This window comes from Euprymna scolopes, chromosome 7 (assembly GCF_053919585.1).
Source record: "Euprymna scolopes isolate OS-2025 chromosome 7, ASM5391958v1, whole genome shotgun sequence".
Taxonomy (NCBI): Eukaryota; Metazoa; Mollusca; class Cephalopoda; order Sepiida; family Sepiolidae; genus Euprymna; species Euprymna scolopes.
Window position 1 is genome coordinate 123,837,045 of NC_136488.1, and position 25,523 is coordinate 123,862,567.

The following is a 25,523-nucleotide window of genomic DNA, read 5'->3' on the forward strand; positions in this document are numbered from 1 at the left end:
TCTCAGAACATTGCTTCATAATATTGGAACATTCTTTAAGAGCTTGAAGGAGGTATACTCCTAAATATTATGAAGCAATACAAAGCCTACTGCAAGATAACACTTGGGGATTTAGAGAAAGTTATAATAATACTAATTATAATAATATATAATATAATATATACGGCATAATCACGTTTGACACACTGGTTCACATCAGATCACCAAAGTTAAGTAACAATGAGCCTGGCCAGTACCAGATGGGTGACCATTTTTAACTTCTAGGTGCTGTATGTGCTCTCTGCTTATATTGGTATTGTTTCCAGTTGTCTGGACTTCTCCTTGCCACTGGACTCAAGCAGTGCCAATTCAGGAGAGGTGTGTTTGGAGATTGTGCAACCTTTGCCACATAATTACATGTGCAGCTGCCCCTACGGGAGATATCCATTGTCTTTCGAGATTGAACGAAGGCTTTGAATAACAATAATGAAAATTTATAATCCTATTATAATGATTAGAGAGGTGTGATTAAAAAAAAAATGTAAAATATAGGTAAAGATTATAATGTAATTCTTAGTTTTTTTGTTTTTTTTAATTCAAAGCTGAATCCATTTTGACATGTTGTGAGTTGAAAATAGACTTTGTTGTCGAAAAGAAAAAAGCATAAAATTAAGAATGAACAATATGATCGAAAAATGGCAGTGCAAAGATTGTCATTAATTTATGAGAATATTCTGCACTTCTGGCTTCACTGGTAATATCTAGTGGGGCACCTACTCTCCAAGGGGTTAAAAATAGTTTCTAGTGGGCAGATGAAATTTATGGTTGTCTGGTTGCTGATCGTTGCTAGCGGCTTATTTTTTCACACAATTCTCACGTTGCCTACGCACAGTTCCAACATTTCAAAATACAACCGCTGAGATACAACACATGAAATATATTTATGTTATAAATTTTAAACAAGTAAAATATTTGTTTATTTTCTTAAAATTATATTGTGATTTGGCTTTCAAGCGCAAGTGATGGGTATTTTATTTGATTTTATGTTATTTTATTGATCGTTTTATTTGGAAGCAAAAGCAGCCTCTAGCATTTTTTATATTTTAATAAAATTGCTTCCAACAGTATTTTCTTTGTGTTTTTTTATTGCATTAGTAGTTGTCTTTTTATTATTCCTGTAGTAAAATAAGATAAATTATTTAAATAAAATCAGATTAAATTCCTTATTCTGGGAACAAAGCAGTTTGTGTCTAACAAATTTATTTACATTATATCTAATATAATAGCCCTTCATCAAGATACTGCATGGGTAATTGAACACCTCTTTCCAAAAGATTACCGACTCCAAGTATAGGATTTAAAATTTTGTGCAATGGTAAAGTGAGGTTAGAACTATTTCAGTTTAAATTCTTTCAGCAACTACTGATGTGAGTATGATGAACAGTTGTGCAATGTATGTTTCTCCCACAAGTTGTTTTGAGTAGTGCCAATTTGACAATGTGCACATCATTCAAACTACTATGAATCATAATTTGTTGATATTGGACTAGACTGCTGTTAATGTGTCTCCTTATTTTATATGTAGTGTGGGACTGTGGGAATCGGCTCCCAGCAGGTTAGTGGTTTCTTTTATTATATTTGATGAAGATAATTTTAACTTTTCTCATAAACTGGAAAACATTTTTTCTTTTCTTTACTTTATTTGAATCTGGAGCCGCTTTTTGTATCAAAATATAAAACTACTTTTTTTTTATGAATATTTTCCATTACGGAAAAGATTTTCAATGAAAATGGCATTTTGTGAAGTCTTTGTGTGTGTGAAGGAAAGAGAAACATGTTATTCTGTATGTATAATAGAAATATATATATATTTTAATTGCAGATGTCCAAGTGCAAAATAAATCCTTGTCTTTCAGTTCAGAAACAACAATCATATGGCATAGTACTTTGTAAATGTCTTCACTAATATTTACAAAAAATCATGCAAAATAAATTAAAAAAAAAAAAAAAAGGCAGGATCAAGCTGATTTAAGGCAAGATAATTACAAATGAGCGAAATACTGATATCAGCAAATAAACCTAGCCTATGAAAAGGGCATTTATATTTTAGAAACCTTGTTTTGGCTCAACTCTTTCTTCAGTTTTATCACTACTTAACATGTATGAGTTATCTCTCCTTCAAAAAACAAAAAAAAACAATGAATGATTGACACGTGAATATTAAATAAAAGGTTAGAGATGATGTCCTTGGCCTTCGGGTCAAGATCAAAGTGTAGTATCTGTTCCGGCAGATGCTGCACTTAAGATAATTTGTACCAGTCAATGGAGGGGAAACCCTCTATACTGGGACAATTATTATTTTTGGTAACCAGAGTGCCCCCTTTTTGCCTACTTTTAGGGGAGCTGGTTTTTACCTCACATTAAAAACGGCCTTGTGCCTAATTTGCTCAGTGGGGGAGCAAATAAATACCATCTGTTCCGGCAGATGCTGCAAGCTATGACTAGCTATGACTAGCAAAGACCAGATGTGGGGGCAACCCCACATGCCTGACCATTAACCAGCTCCCATTTCCCACCTCTCGAGAGCTGGTCCCCTTTTCCCTTCCCCCTCCCTTCACTCCTCACATTAAAAATTGGCCTTGTGCCTAATTTGCTCGGTGGGGGAGCAAATAAATACCATCTGTTCTTCAGATGCTGCACTTCAATTTCTTGTTCTCTGTCAGTGGAGGAGAAATCCTTCACGACTGAGACAATTTTTATTTTTGTTCCTTTTCTCCACATTAAAAAACGACCCTGGTGTCTAACTCTGTCCTGTGGGGAGACAATGTAAATAGGAACAATAACTAAATCTATTGGCCTTTTGGCTAGGAACAAAGTGTAGTATATGTTCCGATACTACACTTCACCTTTTCTGTTTTCAGTCAATGGAGGAAAAATCTTTGACGACTGAAACAATTTTTATTTTTGTTCCTATCCAGAAGTGCCTCTTTTTGGGGAGCTGGATTTTCTCTACATTAAAAATCGACCTTGTGTCTAACTCTTCCCTCGTGGGAAGGCAAGTAAATAGAAACAATAACTAAATCTATGCTCTTTGAGTTATTAGTGCTATATGCCGAAAAATGATGTTTCAGAATACAGACTACATAAATATTTATTTTATTTAGGATGTTTTTGGAAAAAAAGAATTTCATATTAATTGATTAGTGAATTTGAAATTTCTGAACCCAATTCAACTTTTAGACGTATGGGAGAAGCTTGTTAGAGATTGCTGTTTTGTTGTATGGTTACTGCATTGATATCCATCTTACTGGTCTTGTTTGAAAAAACAAGAAAATGATCACTAAGTTTTTGGTTAAGAGAACAAACTTATCTTCAATAACTGCTGTCTACTCGGAATGTGACAGTTGCTTCTTTTGTCTACAGATTATTCCATAGTTCTTGCCCCACTGCAATGCCGCCCTGTGCTGTGGCTGAACAGACCAAGCCTGCAATGATATACATTCACATTAGATCCTCTGCATAATCACACTGGTGTTTGCTCAAAGATGTACTGGCAATTTCTTTTCACATTGTGTTCTGCAGTCCTGAACCTGCTGCCTCAGAATTTTGTGAATGAACATGTATCACTGTCATATTTTCGGAGTTCTTTAGTGTCTATCGTGATGCTCCTAAGTTTTATGCATTCCCTAATTAGCTCAGTAGCCTCTGTCTATTGCTAACGATTATATATACATGGCTTAATAAATGGAAAAAATCAATTTGCTTCAACAGTTTCATCAACACTAAACATCAACCAGGAAAAGTTATGAAAACATTGTTAAGCCCAATGATTCTGTGTTTTCGTTTTTTTTTGCCACCATTGCTATTATATTAATTAACAGGCAGCAAAACAGCGAAGGAAGAAGAGGAGAAAGTACGAATTTCTGGTATTTGTCGTCTGCAGAATGAAAGCCCAGTTGCCTATGTGATTGGTCCATTTTTGGATGATTATCCACTGGGATTGAAGAATTGCTTCCTTTGATGATGCATGTTAATTTAATGTCAATGAATCCACTTTGGCCAGTTTTATTCCATGATTTCTAAATAGACTAGCAGGGGTGCCTGGCATTGCCCGGGTGTTTGGAGGTGTGTCTTGAGTACAAAAAGAAAAAGTGGTAGTAGGCAGGTAGGCTCGAACTCGTGACGTGAAGGTGGAAAAGAAAGTGAAAGAAAACCTGACATCTTACCCCTACTCTGTGATGCGACCAGAAGTGTAAAGCGTTCAAATTAAACATAGTCAATCAAAAAGATGACTTGCAGAAATGGTGTTGCTTTTAAACCTCCAACAAAGGTCGTTTTTAATGTGGGGGGAAAAGCAGCTCCCCCCAAAAAGACGGTATTCTGGTAGTATTCAAATAAATAATTGTCTCGGTATGAACGGTTTCCCCTAGATTGACCAAGGACGAATTACAGAACAGATACTACCCGGCTCAAAGGCCAGGCACCACGCTTTTCATTCGATTAGTTTTGCTTTATTTATATGAAAAAGACACACACTCGAAACGAGGGAACTTTTTAAAACTTGATCAAAAAAGATAGAGACAATGCCCGTTTGCAAATCTATTATGATCTAGGAAGTATAAGAAAACTTCTCATGGAATCTAATCGACGTGAGAACTCCTACCGAAAAGCCTTTCATGGACATACACAAATGCCTTTTTCTAGTGGGGGTACCCGGCGTTGCCCGGGTGTTTGGAGGTGTGTATGTAAGAGAGGGTGACCCTGTTTTAACATTATAAAAAAAAACACGATGTTAAAAAAAATTGGAAAAACCAAAACAAAGGAAAAAAATAGTGTAAAAGAGGAAAAAAAGTTTAGGTAGAAAGCTAGGCTCGAACCCGAAGCATCGAGTCTAAGGCGGAAAAAAAAAGCCTGACATGTTATCCCTACGCCAAAGAGACATACAATTGAGAAGAGATAAAATTAAACCTTTAAAAACACTTGCAGGTGGTTTAAACTGTTGTACGAGCCCTTTCCAAGTCTCACACAAGACACACATTCATATTTCAAGCTGTCATATACATACGCGCACACAAACATACGCGCCTACGTCCACACATGTACACATTCATGTTCACGTACATACACTCACATTCACGTATATATACACACACGCTTACGTATACACATGTACTCACACACGCGAACACGAACACACACATGGACGACGTCACTTCCGCTTTCTAAGGAAATACACATGCGCAAAAGACACTCCAGAAGCGAGTATAAAACATGGAGACAAGTTGTTTCTAATCCTCTTTTTAGGACCAACTCTCAACTAGAGAGGTTGGGCAAACAAGCCGCCGCCGTTTCGGCGCGCGCACACGCGCACCTCACGCCCACTTCCTACTATGTATGGGGCACGAGCTAATGACTGTATGTATACATTCTCCCTCTTTCTCTCTCCATCTACTACTGGCCACTAAGAACACCTTCGCGTAGCTGACTACTAACTGATGACAACTCTAATATCCTCTTCCTTGCCTACACGCTGGATTCTCATTTCCACTACAACACTCACTTCAATTCCCACGCGCGAACAAACAATAATGACCCAAACTTGAGATGAAAACACATTCCCTTTTCTTGCTACAACACCAGTCCTGCAACGGACATTGGTTACATACGCGCGGACATGTTATAACTAAAATGTTCATTTCTTTTAACAGCAAATAAACAACGTTTATCTTATCCATTACTTGAGTCTTTGTTTCCTTCAATTCCCATTCGTTTCATTATTATTTTGTAACGGGATTGGGGTATTTATATATCCTAGTCCCCTACACTGTCAATGTTTTCTAGGTCAAACATGACGTCATTGTCGTAGTAGCAGGAGGAGAGAAAATGAGGGAACGATTTTTTTGGCACCCCTCCTTGTAGAAAAGGGTCCAGTTTAGGGTGAAGGAATTAATGTTTTTGGCCAATTTTTCGATATTTGTCGTCCAAGATGTCGGGCTTCAAAATGATACAAATCTCGTGAAAATCAGTCGCCTCTACCGAAAGTTTTTGTGAGACATACAAACACGCATACATACATACATACATACACACATTTTTGCTTTTATATATATAGACTAGCGGGGGGGGGAGGCCAGGCATTGCTCAGGTGTTTGGAGGTGTGTGTGGTTTTGGATAAATCAAAACACCCAGCTGTTTGTGTCGGGGTGGGGGTGGGAGGTAAAATAAAAAAAAAGTTTTGGTAGGTAAGTATGAAGGATCTAACCCAAACCCTTGAGTCGAAGTTGGAAATTAAAGTGTAAAAAAAAACGTGTGACGTTAACCACTGGGCCACCACGAAATAGTAACGGAAACGTGTTTGAATTTATTTAAGTATTAAAACTTGGCAGGTGCCCGTACTTAATAAGGTCAACTTTGATTGCGGGGCAGTATTTTATTTATTGCGGAGGCAGGATTTTTTTTTTCCCCCAAGATGTTGTGGGGAAAATCAGCTCCCTATAAAAAGGGGATTGTCCAAATTGAATAGCAATTGTCTGATATAAGGAGAAACTCCACATTGATCAAAGCTGATTGCTTTCGGACGTTTCCGGAAAAATGACGCCAGAATTAGTTTTGCTTTTATTATATGAAAAAGCTTAATGCACATGCGACGATTGAAAAATGTTGAATATTTATCTTTTCAAAGTCAAGCAAATTAAATAGACAGGCGACCCCCATTGTTAACTTGTATATATTATGATTTAGACGTGATATAAAAAGTTTTAAAAAGAAGTGAGTCGACCGATCACTTCTCGGAAAAAAGCCTTTCTCAGACATACACAAAAAGCGAATATACATACATACATACATACACACATTTTCGCTTTTATATATATATGAAGGATGAGAATGGTTGTTTTAACACTGGCCATTCTATAAGGTTATTTTTATTAAGTTGATACTCCTCCTCTTTTTCCAATTTAAAAACGACAAAATGAAATTACCAAAACGGAGGGGGGTCTATTTACTTTAAAATAACATGGTAAACAAATACCTCAATTTAAACACTAAACAGGTATTTAAAAAAAAATAATCTAAAAATTTTGTTCTTAAATAATCGGATTCTAAAGAATTTAAAAATGTAATTCGGCAATAAAAAATTTAGATTCTCTCGCCTTTTTTTTTTTTCTTTCAATTTTCTCATCAGTTTGTACAAGCTGGGTTGGGGCATTCTGCCAGACATTCATTCGCTATTTCGTTAACTGAGAGATCTTTTTTAAGTGCAATTTTTTTAATCTCTCTTGAACTTGGTTCACCAGGTATATTTGTCAGGTAGTATTTGAAAGTATTTTTCATGAATTCAATTCAATTGCTTCTATAATTTTAAAGTTATATCATATATGTGTACTAAGGTAATTGGTCCCCCTGATAAAAGGAGAGTGGACCTGTAAATTCATCGTTGCCCGTTCATCTGTTCGCACTTTTCTCAATGACTACGCCTTGGAACTATTTTAAATTTTGCACCATCATTAAACATGATATGAGTAAAAGAAAAGGAACAGAATGGATTTTCTGGGAAAACTCTGGTTGCTCCCCTAAGGGGGGGGGGGCTTTCGGGTTAAAATGGCTAAAATTGACATTTTTGTGCTTATCAAAAAAAATTTATGCCTTAGATTTTTATAAAACTTTCTGAAAAGTTGTAACTAACTGATTTCTATATAAGTTTATGTGTCTATACTTTGTGATAACTCTTGGATGTGCCCCAGGGGCTCTTTTAGGATTCATAAAAACGCTCCATTTTTGGGACTATTTTACCATATTTGTCCAAAATTTTCTGTGTATGTCTATTTAGTAGTTTTGCATGGTGCTGAACTCAAATTTAAATATGTTAAGGCCTTAGGGACTTTGGGGGCTAAACGATGGACTTAGTCATTTCTTTTGTGCATGAACTCAAATTTACATATGTTAAGGCCTAAAACTGAACCGTTCATTTTCACCAGGATTTGACATCCGCTGGGGACTTTTGGGGCAAATAGGGTGGGGTGGGGCAAATGCTGAACACTCACAGGGGACCATGCATGCTTCATTTATTTAACTACAATTACACCTGTATCTGCCTTCCGGTCCATTTTTCCTGAGTTTCTTTTTCTAAATTTATGATTCATCCTCACTTTCTCACCTGGTATTTTGCAAACTCATGCTTTTTTTTCTTTTGTTGGGAAGGAAATGAGGCCATGAGCTATGATCATGAAACCAAAACGATTTGATAATGGAATGTTGTATATCTAACGGAAAAGACTGGATTTTCTTTTTTACGCTTCAAAACTCAGTTAAATAAGTTCTTTCTTGTTTATTTGTACTCCTTGTCAGATAATCAAAATTTTGTATACCTTACTTACAGGTTTATAATGTTTTTGTAAAAATTTGAATAAATTTTCAATAAGATTTTCTTATATATATATATATATATATATATATATATATATATATATATATGTGTATATATAAAATTATTTTTAATATCACCAGACATACATACTTTTCATTTCCAACAATCATCAATGTGAATGGTGTAACTCTACCACTGGTCAAATGATTTGAATCCCAGATCTGAATAATTCGAATCCAAGCTTATCGCTTGGCCATTGTGACAGCCATATATTAAATGCAGGAGATATATTTTTGTTTGTAAACACAGGTAGAAACAGTGTTCAATCTATCCAAGGGAGAGAACTCACAGTCACAGAATTGCTTAATTTTGTTTGTTTTTTTATATTTCTCTCAAAGTGGTCGATATATATATATATATATATATATATATATATATATATATATATATGAGAGAGAGAGAGAGAATCGGTAAAATAAGAAAATGACAGTGTAAAAATATATACTGATGTATACAGATTTATTCGTTTATTCAATAAGGATGATACATCAATTAGGGATGTAGGATAAGTAAAACTCTTTATAGCATGGTATTTCAAAGTCTAATGCTTCTCATCCATTGCATACAAAGCAGCCTATGTTGTATTTAGGAGACAAATAAATTCTAACAGACGTTTGTTTTCTTAGAAAGATATATTAGTCTTTTGGATCATATTACATACAACAACTACACCAAAATATTCTGACAATAATTAGTTCATATTTCAAATTGAAAGGACACTGATTCTGCTGAGTGTGATTTTCCCTGGATCACCTTATCAAAGGTGAATTTGTTTCAATAATTACACTTGTATCCTAACGTTATAAACTTTCAGAGTAACTGAACACTTTGTATTTTCAAAAATATATTATCATCCAGATTACACTTGAACTTCATTCAAAGATAAGTAATATTCTATTTCGTTTTATCAAATTCTGTTGATTATCCCTTGTCAGATAAAGATAAATATCAATAAGTACAATCCTTACGAAACCAATATTTTGTAATCTTTGTTTTCATATATTTTTAAACAATATATCTTCCCCATTAATAAATATATTTTTATACAATATTTGTTTGTTTTATCACTTGTTGATTTATCAATTCCCATTTGAATTCTAGCAAATCCTGAGAAAGAATATCATTTGCTTTTATTTTTAGTGAATCTGGTTATTCATAGTCTGTATATATTACAGACACATAACATGACTTAAAACTATGGATTCGTTCAACTGAATAGCACACTTATGGAATAAGATTCAAGCCAAAAATGTAAACTACTCATACTTTATAGGACTTGGCTAAGTTAAAGAAAGGCATCATTTTTTAAATAGGATAGAGTTTAGGATTTTATATCAATCGATAAAAAAAAATAAAATGAACTAGGTTTGTATCCATGAACATGGTGGATAATACCATATTCAAAGTAGTTATGTTGCATATAATTGCAGAATCCTTACTTAAACTTTATCAAACACAGTTTGAACTTGCGAAATAAGATCAACTTACAAGAAAAAAGGAAGAGAAAATGAAGTGGAACAACAAACGTGTCAGCAGAAAACGAATTGAAAAAAAAAATTAGAAAAAATGCGAGTGGAATAAAAAAAAAAAACTCGATTTTGGAAGTTGAAGTAGCAAGAGAAATTTTAATTTATATTTTATATATATTATTTTATTCAATTTAATTTGGTTTTCGTTTGCCTTTGAGAGTAAGACGGGAGGTTTATTGTCTTTTTAGATCAAAACAGTAGATTTATTGTAGCGACTTATGATGATTTTGTTTACCTAAATTGAATAAAATAATATCCTGCTATTTTTATTAAGCACTATTGTTATAAGAAAAAACTATACCCCCTCCTTCTTCCTTTTATGTCCTAATAAATGTATGTATTAGTCAAGCAGACACCTCATTCCCAACCTCTCTCCATCCGCCCACGCAAAGGAAGTCACAGAGACAAGACCCCCCCCCCGCTCCATCCCCATCGGTTTCCGAAAAGATAGCGAACATAACGGATGTAAACCAGACAGAAACCCCAACCCACCCATCTCAGAAGGGAACACGTGGAAATAAAAACTTGAGCGGGGAAATTGAGTTGAGCTGCGAACAGCCACAAAGACACTTGGTAAAAATTAAGGCCCAGAAGAAAATGGGGTTGAACACCAGCATAGAAAGACGCATAGGTGACTGAAATACAGTCCACTCAACTCAGATCGACGGATCGCCATCGGACCGAAAAGAGAAACCAACTCAAAGCTTGGATCTACCTTGGCCGAATGTTATTCTTGGAGATGAATATCCCTCCAATGGAGAATTCTGTCCTAAAAATCATGCATCAGGAATAATATTAAAAAATAAAAAAGAACGGTGACGAAAGAGAGAAAAGACATTTACGTTAACGACGCACGCTCGTCAGGACCGAAAAATAACAAAGAAGTTAAGTATTCATCAATTTTCATTCACCCCAATTCGCCCAACCCGCCCCATGTCCCTATGCTAAAATATCATTCTTGTTATATATAAATTGACTTTTTGCCATGTGCAAAGAAAGAAGAAAGAAGTTACTGTCTGATTCCAAATAATAATTGTGACTCGATTTTCTTTTCATTCAAAAAAGAAGAAAAGGAGGGGAAAGAGAAAATACGTCTCCATGAAGAAACTTTATTATCGCCCCCCCCCTCCCCCTCTCGACCCGTAATGTTGTCTGCACCCCCATTTGAATTATTGTTGTTTTATTTTTTTTTTGTCTTGCATTCACCTGTATTACACTCATGTAAATAAATTAATGTATTTTTAGTATGTTCATACTCGATTGTGTCATTGTCGTTCTTATTGCCTTATCCTAATTATTAACCGTGAATGTCATTAAGGTGTTTCATGACGATAATGCTGGTTCGAACCTTGGCAAGTGCCACTTGGTTGTGATATCATTACAACCAGCACGCTGCATATCTTCTTTTTTTTTTATCTTACAACGTGCGTTTGGGAGGAGAATTTCCCTTTGAAATTCCTAAACCCGGTCTACTGACGCACGGGACTTCTATCCAGGATCCCAATACACGTCAAACCCCTGGGCTCGACACCAAACCGTTACACTATCAACAACCATGTTGATTCAATGATTTTTACTTTTAGATATTTTTAACCTGGAATAAATATTATATATAATTTTTTTTTTTATAAATCTATATCAATTTTTTATCAGGTTTTTCTAATATGCACTTCTATAAACTGATCTTAATTTATGACTTTGGTTAGTATAGTTCAAAAAAAGAAAGAAGAAAGAGTGATAAACTATTGTTAATAATATTACTTGAACGTTGGGGGTTGGCATTATGGAAGTTTTAAGTTAAGGATATTTACCTGCATTCCATTGTAGCAAAGTTTGACAAATAGTCAGTTTATAGTAGGGGAATCCCAAAACTTCCTAAAGAGGGTACTCTGGATAAGTGAAAATTTGCTGTGATCGGATGTATTGGTATTTGCACGGTGGAGGAAGAGCTCAAGTGATTGGCAGTAAACAAATATCCCAAATTCTCTAACTTCTCATTGATCTTTAGCATGAGGGCACCAAGTAACGTTTACTTGGTGTCCTAGCCATTGAGTGGTCCACTATAGACCAGATTGTGATTAACTACTATCATGAGTTGGCCAAAGCGGCCATAAAACAAACGACTATAGGCCCTGAAGAAAATGAATATGTTTTTGGTTTTTCCTTATTCACTTTGTTTATTTACTTATGACGTGCGTGAGCCTTTTCTAGTCTCACACAAAAACACACGTTCACATTTCAAACTATATTACTTGTTATATACATATGCGCACACAAACATATGTGCCCACGTCCACACACGTACATATATTCACATTCGCGTACATACACTCACATTCACGTGTATACACACACACGCAACATATGCACACGAACGCACACATGGACGACGTCACTTCCCCTTTCAAAGGAAATCCACACATGCACAAAAGACCACCGGAAACAAGTATAAAAGCAAGAGCAATAAGCAGCATCTTCCTTTTTCAGACCAGCTTCCTAGCTGGGCGGTCTACAGACCGACAGCGTGCCTTTTCGACAGGCGCACACCATTTGCTACTATGTGGGACAAAAAGCCAACAGACAGTACGTACACTTTATACGCTTTCTTTCTTCATGAACTGGATTGACTTTCTCACTCTATCTCCCCTTCGGCTTTGGTCCATCAACAGAGACATCTGCGAGACTCTCTACTGAGCTTAACCCTCTCTTTCTACAGGACGGCTTGCCACTTCGCATTTCTCTATTGCATTCCCCTTTCCTTCCACGCGCGTAGTCGTCAATGGCTGAATGAACACGTGTACACCCAAGATTTTCATTTCTCAACATAAAATAAACGACATGTTTATTTTATTCCAGCATTTGAGTTCTTTGTTTCCTTCATTCAATTAGTTTCATTATTTTTTCTTGTAGCGAGTTAGGGTATTTATATCCTGGTCCGCAATAGACGTTACAACAGTATTTTGTGTAGCTCATTGGCATTTGTAAAAAGCATATACTCAATCGGCAAATGCTTCACACAACAATGACTCGGGCACCTCTTTTTTCAGTTGTAGATTTATTTGTTAATTCCACAACTATTTAAATCAGGAAAGGCGAAACCAATTACAAATTTTTTTACATTTTAACACCTATCATTTCTTTTACTGAAGTAAAAAAACGATATACATGAATTATGTTTTGTTTTTTGTTTTCTTAATGATTTAAGATTTTTACAAAATACACAACATTCCTTAACAGTGCTTAACGCAGAGAAGTTACCGTGCTCGTTTATTGATGGTATTTTCAGGTTAAATTAAAGTTTTACAACAAGTTTGTTTAGTAAATTGTTAGGCGAAAGTAAACAATACTTACACCTCCTCCCCATGCTAAGCATGGGTTTCTAAATAATAGCATTATTTCTACACAATACCCTCCCTACATTAGTTAAAAATTTTCTAATCTGTATTCATATAATTATACGGTGAGTTTTTTTTAGAGGAAGGAATAGTTTTTTTTTTTATTGATTTATAAATATTTTATTCACAAAGAATTTTGTGGCTGGTTACTTTTAATGCATCTAAAACCAAGCTTCTATCTTTACATCATCAACGCTCTGCCATTAATCGAAATGAATGGCTCTCGTCTTGGGGAGGCTTCATGTTTTGATAAGCTTCTGAGCTTGACCTTTACTCCCGATCTGAAATTGAACACGTATATCAAATCCATTGCCAAAGTCGCTGGAAAAATGGTGAGATTCTTCTACTGCTTCAGTAGATATCTCACTCCTGATGCAATTCTCTACCTACAAAAGCCAGGTTCGGCCAACGATGGAGTACTGTTGCCACATCTGGGAAGGAGCTGCTAGAAGTGACTTATCCTGTCTTGACAGAGTTTGTAGCTTAGCATGGGAAGCCCGTTTCTCTTCCCTGCAACCTCTTTCCCACAGAAGAGACATAGCGAGCCTGTCCCTGCTTTATCGTTATTTTCATGGCAGGTGCTCATCTGAACTTCAATCTATGGTCCCCTCTCATCAGACTTTCACAAAAAATACTCGTCTAGCCAGAACCAGTATCAACAATTTCCCACACTCTTTATCTGTGCCTATACCTAAACGTACATTCCATGAACAGGGCTTCTTTCTTAGAACTGCTCGCCTGTGGAACTCTATTCCGTTTGCCTGCTTTCTAGCTGACTACAATCTGATTGTCTTCAAGTCCAATGTGAACAAGTTCTTGTTGAACCGTCCCCCTAAGTAATCCAAGTCACAAAATTCCCACTTATGTTTACTATGCTAAAATCACAATGACTAATGTATACCCATTAACCCTTATCCTCGAGTGGCCTCTTGGCCTTGATTAGAGGTGACCCCCATGTAAAAAAAAAAGAAAATACAGTATTCAAACTATTCTGCCATTACACCTAACACTTTAATGAACAAATCAGTCAGTTTATTGATGATGATGATCATGATCATTATCATCCACATTATTATTATTGTTGTTGGTGATAATGATTTTCATTTGTTATTATTGCTAATACTTTGAGTTATAGTACTATTTTGATTTTTTATATTCTTCAAATTTTTTGTTATTATTTTAATTTATTATTATTATCGGCTCACAAGTAGCTTCCATGCAGGTCATCAAGGATCTCTCTTTGAAAACAACCTGTGGTGATCCCTGGAAGCTGAGTGACAACAAGTCTCCCCAGATTTCCAGTACTTTCCACCTCTTTCAATAACATTTGCAAATGAATTTGCGTTATTGGAACAGCTGCTTGCCATTGATTTCTTGCTGGCAACGGCCATTGGTCTCCACTGGAATTTGAGTGGCAATAAGCCTCCCCAAGATCCAAATTCTTTTTGCATTTATTCAGTGGAGGTCTAGTCAGTGCTCTCTCCTCAGTCTTTCCATCCTCCTTGACCCTTCTCAGCTATTTGGATCACTCTTTTTTTTTGGGGGGGGAGGCGGTGATGGAGCAATGGGGAGATAGGATAGCGAACTTATAGATATACAGCTTCCATGTTTTTGGTTACATGTAACACTTCTTCACGCTTGTCTGGCTTGCTCATGTGGCCCATGTGTATTAGTCTCCACATTCAACGGTTTTCCTTGATATTTCAGCTGTTTTCATTAATGTTATTCGTTGTATCTTTCTAGCCATTCCTCAGATTTCAATTTCTCCCATTCTTTTTTCAAAGTTTTTCGGAATTTTTCCTAGTGCTCCTACTATTATAGGTACTATCTTGATTTTCTTCATCATCCACATCCCTCTGGTTAGCTTCTTCTTCTTCTTCTTCTTCTTCTTCTTATTATTATTATTATTATTATTATTATTTGTAGTAATAGTGTTAGTATTAATAGTATTCTTATTATTTTTACCATTCTCAATATTACTGTTACCATTATTCTAATGATTATTATTTGTTTTAATGTTATTGTTTCATTTATTACCACTCTATTTAGTATTTTCTTTCCTTCCTTGGTACTATTTTATCGCTGTGGTTAGTTCTATCAGTATCATTATGAGTATTACTATTAATAGTATCATCATTATTTGTATTATAGTTTCTCGGTATTAATATTATCTTGAACATCATTAGTATTGGTATTACAATTTCGCCACATAATCTAAATTCCCGGGCAACGGATATGCTAGAATTCTTTTAAGATGTATAGTTTTAAATGTGTATTTAATTTACGCGTCACTTTCATTGAGGGTTAACTTTCCCCTTTGAATTCTTGTTTTTCTTTTCTTTTTTTCTTTTTATTAATATTGTTAAAAATTTCAGAATGCAAGGGCGATAACCGCGTGATTGTAAATCACGCGATTATTTCGACAAATGGTATTGCGTTGCCCAGTTGCTGCGGAGGATTCAGAAGTGGCGGGAATTTTGTGTTTCAAAAAACAGATTTCAACTTGACGTCGAGCAAAGCAGACGCGCGTAATCTCGCTCTATGCCTAAGAACTAAGGCATGGTTCTACCCCATTTATTTCTCCGCTCATTTAAATGCGGATATTAGCCGGAGGCTAAAATGTTCTACGGATTAATTACTTCATTTTCATTGCCCGCAAGAGGGCATATTATTTTATGAACATCGATCGCAAAAGGTGCGTTGTTCGTATCGACAGTCTGGAAGGATTTTGCGAACCCTCAACCCATTCTACGAGCGGCCGAGTCTACCAGCATCTTCACAAGAAGAAAAACTACCTTCGCCTTTCAAGGCATGAACTACAACTACCTTCGCCTTTCTAGGCAAGAACTACCCGCCATTTGGCAGAAGCTAAAGAGGGCACTCTTTTGCAATATGGACTCCTCTTTTACCCTTTTGTAAATAAAATTATTCTTGGATTTAATTAAGGTGAGCCTTTGTTGCTTTTCTGAGTCTCTTTCATTCTGCCATAGGCAAAAACGAGTAAGAGAATTTCTTACACCGTTTTTATTGCAAAAGATATTCCTTCCTACCCCCCTCAAATTTTGTTTTTTCTTATGAGTAATAACGTTTTATTGCATAAGATTTCGATCCCCCCCCCACACACACATTATTTTGGATTTTTTTTCCTTTCATTGTGTCGCCTTTAAAAAAAAATAATGTATTTAATATTCATTATTATATTTAATTTGTAATGGTCCTTAAAAGACCATGTGCTTTAACGAAAAAATAATATATTGAATATTCATTTTTATATTAAATTGTAATGGTCCATAAAAGAACATATTCATTGAAAATAAATATTTCTTCAATAAATTGTAACTGAAGTTCATTTGAAAAAAAAAAATATTATTTCATGTAAATTGTAAACTGAAGTTTTAATTCGTAAAAAAAAAAAATACCTTTTAAATATTTTACGATAATTGTAATAGTTTAAATAATGTATGAAAAAAAAAAAAAAATTATATATTGATTCTTGAATTTATAATTGATTCATTGTTGAAATGTGTTGTCGAATGTCAGTCTGAACTGTTCTTATGGGTTTAAATTCTTTGTTCATTGAGAGTTTCGAATTTTGTTAACGTAACCCCCTTCAGATAGTAGCTTCTCGTCGGAGAATCCTTTTCGCGCCCTTTGATTTTATTTCCCCACGTGGGAACGGCCATTTTGTTTTCTCGTGTCGTGTCCTTCGAACATGGCAAATTCAAATCTTGTTGGTCGAATAGAAGCTAAAAAGTTTCGTATAACGGCTTCTTTGGATTGGATGAACGAGAGAGGAGGTGGGTGTTATATAAATAATTTTTCTTCCGACATCGAGAAACGATTGTCTGAAGTAGACGAGTTATTAGATCAGTTAATTTTCAAGTCCCCAGATGAGGAAAGACTAAATATATGTCGAGATTTCGAAATGTTTAAAGCGGGAGTCCACGACAGATTGGCTGAGCTACAGCCGGAGATTGAGAAATCAAGGGATATTGTTCCCATGAAAATGGAGTTAGAGTGCCCCCCGTTTAGTGGGGATCCAACTCCCAATAAGTTTGAATTCCGTGGGTTCCTAAGGAAATTTGAATTCTGTACTGCGAACATGAAAAGTGCAGATAAATTATTATTGCTAAAATCCAAATTATCAGGAGAGGCGTTTAATATTATTTCTAGGTTTGATGTGATTCCCGAGAATTACGAAGCAGCTTTGGAGTGTCTGAAGGAAAAATATTTAAATCCTTCAGCAATTATGAACAAAATATTCGATGACATTATTCCACAACCAGACCATTTTGCGTCTTTGAGGGATATCAGTATCCTCGTCCAGCGAGTCAAACTTGAACTGACGGAAATGGATAATTCCTTTGGCACGGATTTTCTTACAGATAAATCCACCTCAGGAAGATTAATAGCTCATATTCTGTTCGCTAAATTTCCGAACGGTGTTCACAGAGAAATAATGAATAAATCCTGTGAACGGGTTCCTTCCTTAAAGTCTATTTTAACGTATACGTTTGACGTTATAGACATAATAATGGCGTCACCTTTGAATGCGTCAAGGCGGGAAAAATTCCCGCCAAACATGTTGGGTTCGTTGAATGCTGGAACCCTCGTGGCAAAGAATTCGGAACCAAAACAAATCAAGTCCTTTCAGAGTAATAATAACTCTAAGTCTTTCGTCAAAAATGGCGAAAATAAATTTTGTAAATTGTGTCAGGTTGATGGTCACCTGACAAAAGTTTGTTCTAAATTTCCAAATTCGGAATCTAAAATTATTCGAGCGAAAGAATTAAGATTATGTCTCCGGTGCCTCGGTGAGCACTCAGAGTCCAGTTGCAGGGGGGTTAAGGGGTTCCCCTTCCCTTGCAGTAATTGTGGTCTAAAAAACCATCGTTCCTTAATGTGTCCAAAAGAATCTAAGTCCTTTGTGGGACGTACTTTCGTGATGGATCAGGACAAGTCCTGTACTCAAGATATCTATGAAGGTTAAAGGGCACCCGGTTTATTTTTTCTGTCTGATAGATACGGGTAGCCAAAAATCCTTTTTCTCTAAAACAATTTTGGACCGGTTGATTCACAACCGTAATCTTAATCCTGAGACAGTACAAATGTCCGTCAATACCCTCGTGGGGAATAAGTCCTTACGTCTTTCAGAGCTGGAAGTGTCTATTAAATTGGGACATCAGCGTCCTTTTTATCATTCTGCATTGTTTGCTGAAAATTTGAAATTGAAATTTAACGTAAACAGGTTCGATGAGATTACGTCGAATTTAACTAAAAAAGGGTATAAGTTTTGCCCTGGTTATTCTGAACTAAACGGTTCTAACGTTCTCGGTATCATTGGCCTGGATCTTATTCCTAGAATCCATAATCTCAGTTTAATTAAGTGCTTGGGAGGTTCCGCTTGGAAACTCCCCAATGATATCATTCCCTTCGGTGAGGGGTCAAATTTTTTAAACAAAAATGATAAGGCTGTGGAAAAATTGCCAGCCTTCGATCAAGTTATTAAAACACTCCCTATGTGTCAGTCATATTTAATTGATAGTGTATTAAAGCCATAGCATCTTATGAGGATGTGCTGCAACTTTTTTTTGACAGTCCTGCTGTTGAACGTGGAGTAGAAAAGTTTTTTTCTCTGGACTCCATAGGTATCGAGGATGCCAACCAGTTGTCTTCAATTGATAAAGAAAAAATAAATGCCTTCGAAGAGGCTATAGTTCTCAAGGAAGGAAAATATTACGTCGAGCTGCCTTGGGAGCATGACAAGCTTCTCAAGGTGGAGTCCAATTATGTGCTTTCACTGCGAATAATGCATAGGGTGGCCCAGTCCTTGGAAGGAAAGGGACTGTATAACGATTATATACAGGTCTTCAAAGAATACGAAGACTGTGGAATTATCGAACCTTTCTCCGTTCCCCATGGAACTTATGAGAATTATAAATGGATTCCCCATCGGCCAGTAATTAAAGAAGGTCTGGGAATAACTACAAAAATCCGCCCTGTTTTCAATTGTTCGTTGAAACGTAAAGGTAGCATTTCGATTAACGACGCTGCTTATTTGGGTGTTAACATGACTGCATTGTTGCTAGATATTCTACTAGCTTTCCGAAAAGAAAAATATGTGCTTTTGGGCGATTTGCGCAAAGCTTTTTTACAGATCAGGTTAAAATCTATTGAAGATAAAAATAGATTTTGTTTTTTCCTCAAGGTAGATGGCAAATTGTGCACCTACCGTTTTAATACTATTATATTTGGGTTCAATGCCAGCCCTTTTATATTAAGCTTTATACTTAAGCATCATGCCAAAAAATATGAAGCCGATTTGACATCACATTCGATTTCCAATAAATTCTATGTTGACAACTTAGTTACTACTAATAGTGACCGAGATACTCTAACCCATGTGTATAATAAAGTCCGCGAAAGACTCGGAGAAGCGGGGTTTGAACTCCAATCCTGCAACTCCAATTGCACGAGCATACAAAATAAAATGATGGAAGACGGTACTATCTCGTCTTCTTCCCCCAACTTTGAAAAGGTGCTGGGGTATCAATATTCTGTTGAAAGGGATACCCTTAAACTCGCTCCATCTGTAATAGATGGCAATGCCAATACCAAACGCAAGATATTATCTCAAGTCTCAAGTCTATATGATCCATTATCTTTACTTCTTCCTGTCACCGTGCAGGGGAAGATCATTATTAGTCAACTGTGGAAAAAGGAGTTGTCTTGGGATCAACAAATCCCTGAAGAAGCTAAGGCCACGTGGCAAGCACATGCCAACGAGCTGAATTGTATAGGGAACTTTGAATTTCCTAGATGTACTCTCTTAGCGGAATCCCCTGTTGAAATTATTTGCTTTAGCGATGCTTCTAAGCACGCTTATGGGTTTTCTGTGTATGCGAAACAAGGTGCTCAGTGTTCCTTGATATTCGCCAAGGCAAAAGTGGCACCCATCAAGGGAAAATCACTACCTGTTTTGGAATTATTAGCTATATTTCTAGCGTTTAAAATTATTCCACAAGTTTTGGGTGCTCTAGTGCCTATCAATATCAAATCCTTTTTTGTCGTGTCTGACGCACAAGTAGCCCTGTCATGGATTTTGAATGGGAAGGCTGCGAAAAAAATATATTAATTGAAAATCGCGTGTCAGACATTAATAAGTTCATTGAAAACATTAAACTTAAATATGGGATAAACCCTAAATTTAGATATGTTCCTTCGTCGGATAATCCAGCTGATCTTTTAACCAGAGGTATTACTGCCTCTAAGTTCAAACAATTTTTCAAATTTTGGACCTGCGGACCAGACTGGCTTAATCAAGTTGAAATCAGCTGGCCCACGTCCCCCTTGCCTTGTCTTAACAATGTTAACAGGAAGATGGTAACATATATGTCCTCGGATGAAACTGCTTCTAACGAGAATCACTTGCCAATTAAAATATCTGATTTTTCCTCATTAACTAAGGCTATTAATGTCTTAGAAAAAGTTGTGAGATTCGGTGATAAATTACGTCACCGAAAGACTGACACCGTCAAGAGAGCTAAATTGTTGCTCTTCTCTCATTTACAAAGGGAAGCGTTTCCCACAGAACTTGCTTATTTGCAACAACCCTCTAATAGGGCTGCTCCACCAAGAGTTACGGCCCTTGGGTTATTCCTAGATAGGGAGGGACTGATACAGACTCAAGGACGTATTCAGAACTCCAAGGTTTTTCCATATGAAGTGAAATTTCCTATATTATTAGGAAAAAATACCCACCTGACCAAATTGGTCATTATTGAAGCTCACCAGAATTGTTGTCATATGGGAGCAAATTCAACCCTTAGCAAGGTGAGGCTATCGGGTTTTTGGATCCCCCAAGGGAGACAGGCGGTGAAGTCGGTTCTCCGTGACTGTGTTATATGTAAGAGAATTAATTCTCTACCGTACAAAGCACCCTCTGGGTCTCAACTGCCTTCTGATAGAGTAAATTTTGTCCGGCCCTTCAAATGTGTAAGGGTGGATTTTACTGGACATTTTTTTGTCAAAAACAATAATGAGGATGTCAAAATGTACATCCTACTGTTTACTTGCAGGAGTTTACGTGCCATACACTTGGAATTGGTACCGGATATGAGCGCAAGATCCTTCTTGTTAGCGTTCGTTAGGTTCACCAACTTATTTGGTGTACCAACTCATATGTATTCCAACAATGCTAAATCTTTCATAGCGTCAGGTATTATATTATCAGACATATTTGTGTCTGATGAATTTAGAGAATATTTCAAATCCACTACTATTGTTCATTATACAATTCCCCTGTACTCTGCATGGCATGGTGGAGTATGAGAGAGATTAATTAAAACTGTGAAACAGTGTCTTTCCAAGTTGTTGGGTAGGAGGAGGGTCGGTTATTTCGTGTTCCTAACCGCCCTTTCAGATGTTCAAAAGGCCATAAATGATAGGCCACTAACATTTATTTCAGCTTCTGATAGAGGCCTTGATGGGTTGACTCCCAACCATTTTTTGCAGACAGGATATCATCCCCGCCTGCTTATCAATCTTAGCAGTTCAGAGGACCCTTGTCCAGAACCTCCAAATAGAAATTCGCTCTTACATTCCCTTGAAATGAGGGATGAATTTGTCAGTAAATTCAAACGTATTTGGCATAATGACTACTTGCTCTCAATTAGAGAAGTAGGTGCCCACATTACAGAAAATGAAACCTCTAAAATATCAGAGGGTGAAATTGTTCTTGTCAAAGCTCCTAATAAGTCCCGGCCCTTCTGGGGGTTGGATAAGGTAGTAAAATTATTGGTCAGAAAGGACAACAAGGTTCGTTCGGCCTCAGTGCTGAAAGACGGGTGTGTCCAAATTCATTCCTTAAAAAATATTTATCCTTTAGAGATAAAACATAATCCTGAACCTGCATTAGCAGAATTTGCGGAAGAAGGAGGCCCCTTCTTTTGCCCCACATGTTCAGTCGCCAACGATGGAACAACACCTATGGTGTGTTGCGACTCGTGCAATGAGTGGTACCATTTTAGTTGTGTCGGGGTCGACCAACAAGTTACCGTTGAAGATTGGGTGTGTCCGGATTGTGCGGACCAAACACCAAGTTAATAATTGTATATTCCTTTTATAGACTCATCAGTAGAGTCATACTTTTTATTACTAATAAATTCTCTGTTTGCCATAAAGAGATCGTTAGAAGTTCAGATTGACAACAGACACACATTGAATTTAATTGCTATTATTGTGTGAATATTAAGTCCTTTGGGACAGAATTTCATTGTAATAACTTGTCCAAATAGGCTACAATCCTTAATTTCCTGATAAAAAAAGAAAGAAATGAGTATCCATTTCTTTCTCTTCCTTCCTTTGGCAGTGTGTTAGAAATTTCAGAATGCAAGGGCGATAACCGCGTGATTGTAAATCACGCGATTATTTCGACAAATGGTATTGCGTTGCCCAGTTGCTGCGGAGGATTCAGAAGTGGCGGGAATTTTATGTTTCAAAAAACAGATTTCAACTTGACGTCGAGCAAAGCAGACGCGCGTAATCTCGCTCTATGCCTAAGAACTAAGGCATGGTTCTACTCCATTTATTTCTCCGCTCATTTAAATGCGGATATTAGCCGGAGGCTAAAATGTTCTACGGATTAATTACTTCATTTTCATTGCCCGCAAGAGGGCATATTATTTTATGAACATCGATCGCAAAAGGTGCGTTGTTCGTATCGACAGTCTGGAAGGATTTTGCGAACCCTCAACCCATTCTACGAGCGGCCGAGTCTACCAGCATCTTCACAAGAAGAAAAACTACCTTCGCCTTTCAAGGCATGAACTACAACTACCTTCGCCTTTCTAGGCAAGAACTACCCGCCATTTGGCAGAAGCTAAAGAGGGCACTCTTTTGCAATATGGACTCCTCTTTTACCCTTTTGTAAATAAAATTATTCTTGGATTTAAGATGAGCCTTTGTTGCTTTTCTGAGTCTCTTTCATTCTGCCATAGGCAAAAAACGAGTAAGAGAATTTCTTACAATATTGCATAAATTCAGATCCAGTGTACTTCATGGCCATTTAATTTTCTCTTTTTTCAATGCAATTTTAAAAGTTTTCTAATTCTTTTCGTAAAAATCTCTCATTCGACAATCTTGCTGTTCAACAGATCTTGCTTGTGTCAACCTAATGTATGACGTCATTTTTCAGTGTAGCCAAGTCTCGTTATATTTACAACGGACAACATACCCAAAGGGAGATAATTCATGCATCTCCTACCCGCGCCCCGGGCCAAAACTGTCCCCGGGCTGACAAATACTACAAACAAAGACCATATGTGGGGGTAACCCCACATATCAGACCTTGGTCAATGTAGAGATCACCCTACAGACGAACAGTTACTATACAGCTCCCATTTCCCACCTCTCGGGAGCTGATCCCCTTTCCCTCCCTCTCTCTCCATATTAAAAAACGGCCTTGTGGCACAAGGCTCTTGTGCCTAATTTGCTCAGTGGGGAAGCAAATAAATACACCTAGAACATACCATATTCGACCATATCCTCCCCCAGAGGACATTTATCTCTGTCCAATGGGCGAATGTGACACACGAGGCTACAAATAATGCCTGGGCAGCCTCATCGGCATTCTCCAGTGGTCACTGGTGCCAGTGGTGCTTCCAGTGAATAGCAATAAAGTAACCCCATCTCGAAGAAAGAACCTCCTAAAACTGCATAAGACTAAAGCAACACCTCTGTCAATATTGAACAAGCTATCTCAATTTTGATACTTGCAAAATCAGTCTTTGAACGGTTGGATTGAGCTGAACTCCGCCGAGTATAATGGATTGTGTGTGTCTTTTTATAATGTGTGTATCTTCTTTTTTTTTTTTTTTTTTTTTTTTAAATTACTAGATAGTACATATTAAAGTCAGATATGAGTAAGTCGAACTTCCGCCCGCGTATCAGTTGTTTATTTATAAGAAGAGAGAAAGAATGAACGAATAATAAAAAAAAAAAAAAAAAACGACAGAACGAAAAACGAACGAATTAAAACATAAAAAAAAAAAACTCCGTTCATATTGTATGAGTCTTACTATCGGCTTTCCAACAGATCAACCAATATGGCGCCCGTTATTTCATCTCCTTCTACTAATCGTAAGATTTATGTCATTGGGGTCGGAATGACGAAGGTAAATGTAATAATTTGTTCATAAAAAGAAAAGATAAAATTATACAACTTGTTTTTTTTTTTAAAGATGGTCCGCAAAGTAAAAAGAAAAAAAGAATTAATGTAATACTAACTCAACATAAATTCGATCTCCTGTCTTTAAAATTAAACTTTTTTAAAATTAAATAAAAAACACAAAAAAACACTAATTCTTCTCTTTTATATTTTTACTCAGTGATCGTTTTATTTTTTTAATTAATTTTATTAAAATATATTTGAAAATACGTAAACTCATACGTAAAATTCTTAAACCAACAACAATAACAAAAGAACTTAATTTTTTTTTAAAATTAATTTCACTCTGCAAAAATAATTTAAAAACAAATGAAATAATCCGTTTAGTTTGTCTTACATTAAAAAATATTATATTTGTACTTTTACGTGAACTTTTGAAAAAAAAAAACTAACAAAAAAAATTATAGTACTTTTCACATTACACAGTGTGCAAAGCAAAGTGATTTTACGTTGTACGTTTCAAAACACTCTATCGCGAAAAATATCTAGAAAGTTTATTTGTCTTCCCCATGAGGGCAGAGACGCAAAGTTGATTTTTAATGCAGAGCAAAATCCAATTAATAATGTAGATTGAGACAAAATTAAAATTGCCTCAGTTTAGAAGGATTTCTCTTTCACTAACCGAGGACAGAAAAGATGAAGTGTAATATAAGAAAAAAAAATGATGGAGAGTCCGGGTAACTTAATTTGTAACTGATGTTTAATTTAATAATGAAACGTGAAACGATGTTTAAAAATACTTCTTTTCAGCTCCACGAACTCCCCTTAAGGGTGACTGCGTTAACGATACACAAAAACGGAGGAGGGGGGATGCCGTTAAAAAGTACATTGCTGCATTTTATTTTTTCTTGTTTATTATTACGGTACCGATACCTAACATTGAACCATTTCTTGATTTTCACAAAGCAGACATTAAGTCTACATCGTTGGGGGAAAAATAAATAAAATAATAAACAATACTGAAAAAA

The 25,523-nt window shown here is 36.2% G+C and overlaps 1 protein-coding gene across 2 annotated transcripts in view; it reads left to right on the top strand.

The window, feature by feature from the left end:
- Positions 1 to 25,523, top strand: part of LOC145279920 (sterol carrier protein 2-like) — a 137,129-nt gene that overhangs the window by 21,525 nt on the left and 90,081 nt on the right. Inside the window, exon 1 of one of the 2 annotated variants that reach the window (XM_080131486.1) lies at positions 23,937 to 24,502. The exons of the other annotated variant lie outside the window; for it this stretch is intronic. Within the exon in view, the coding sequence (XP_079987612.1) occupies positions 24,434 to 24,502 (69 nt within the window). The 5' untranslated portion in view covers positions 23,937 to 24,433. Of the gene's footprint in view, positions 1 to 23,936; positions 24,503 to 25,523 lie in introns of those variants that run through there. 2 annotated transcript variants of the gene reach the window in all.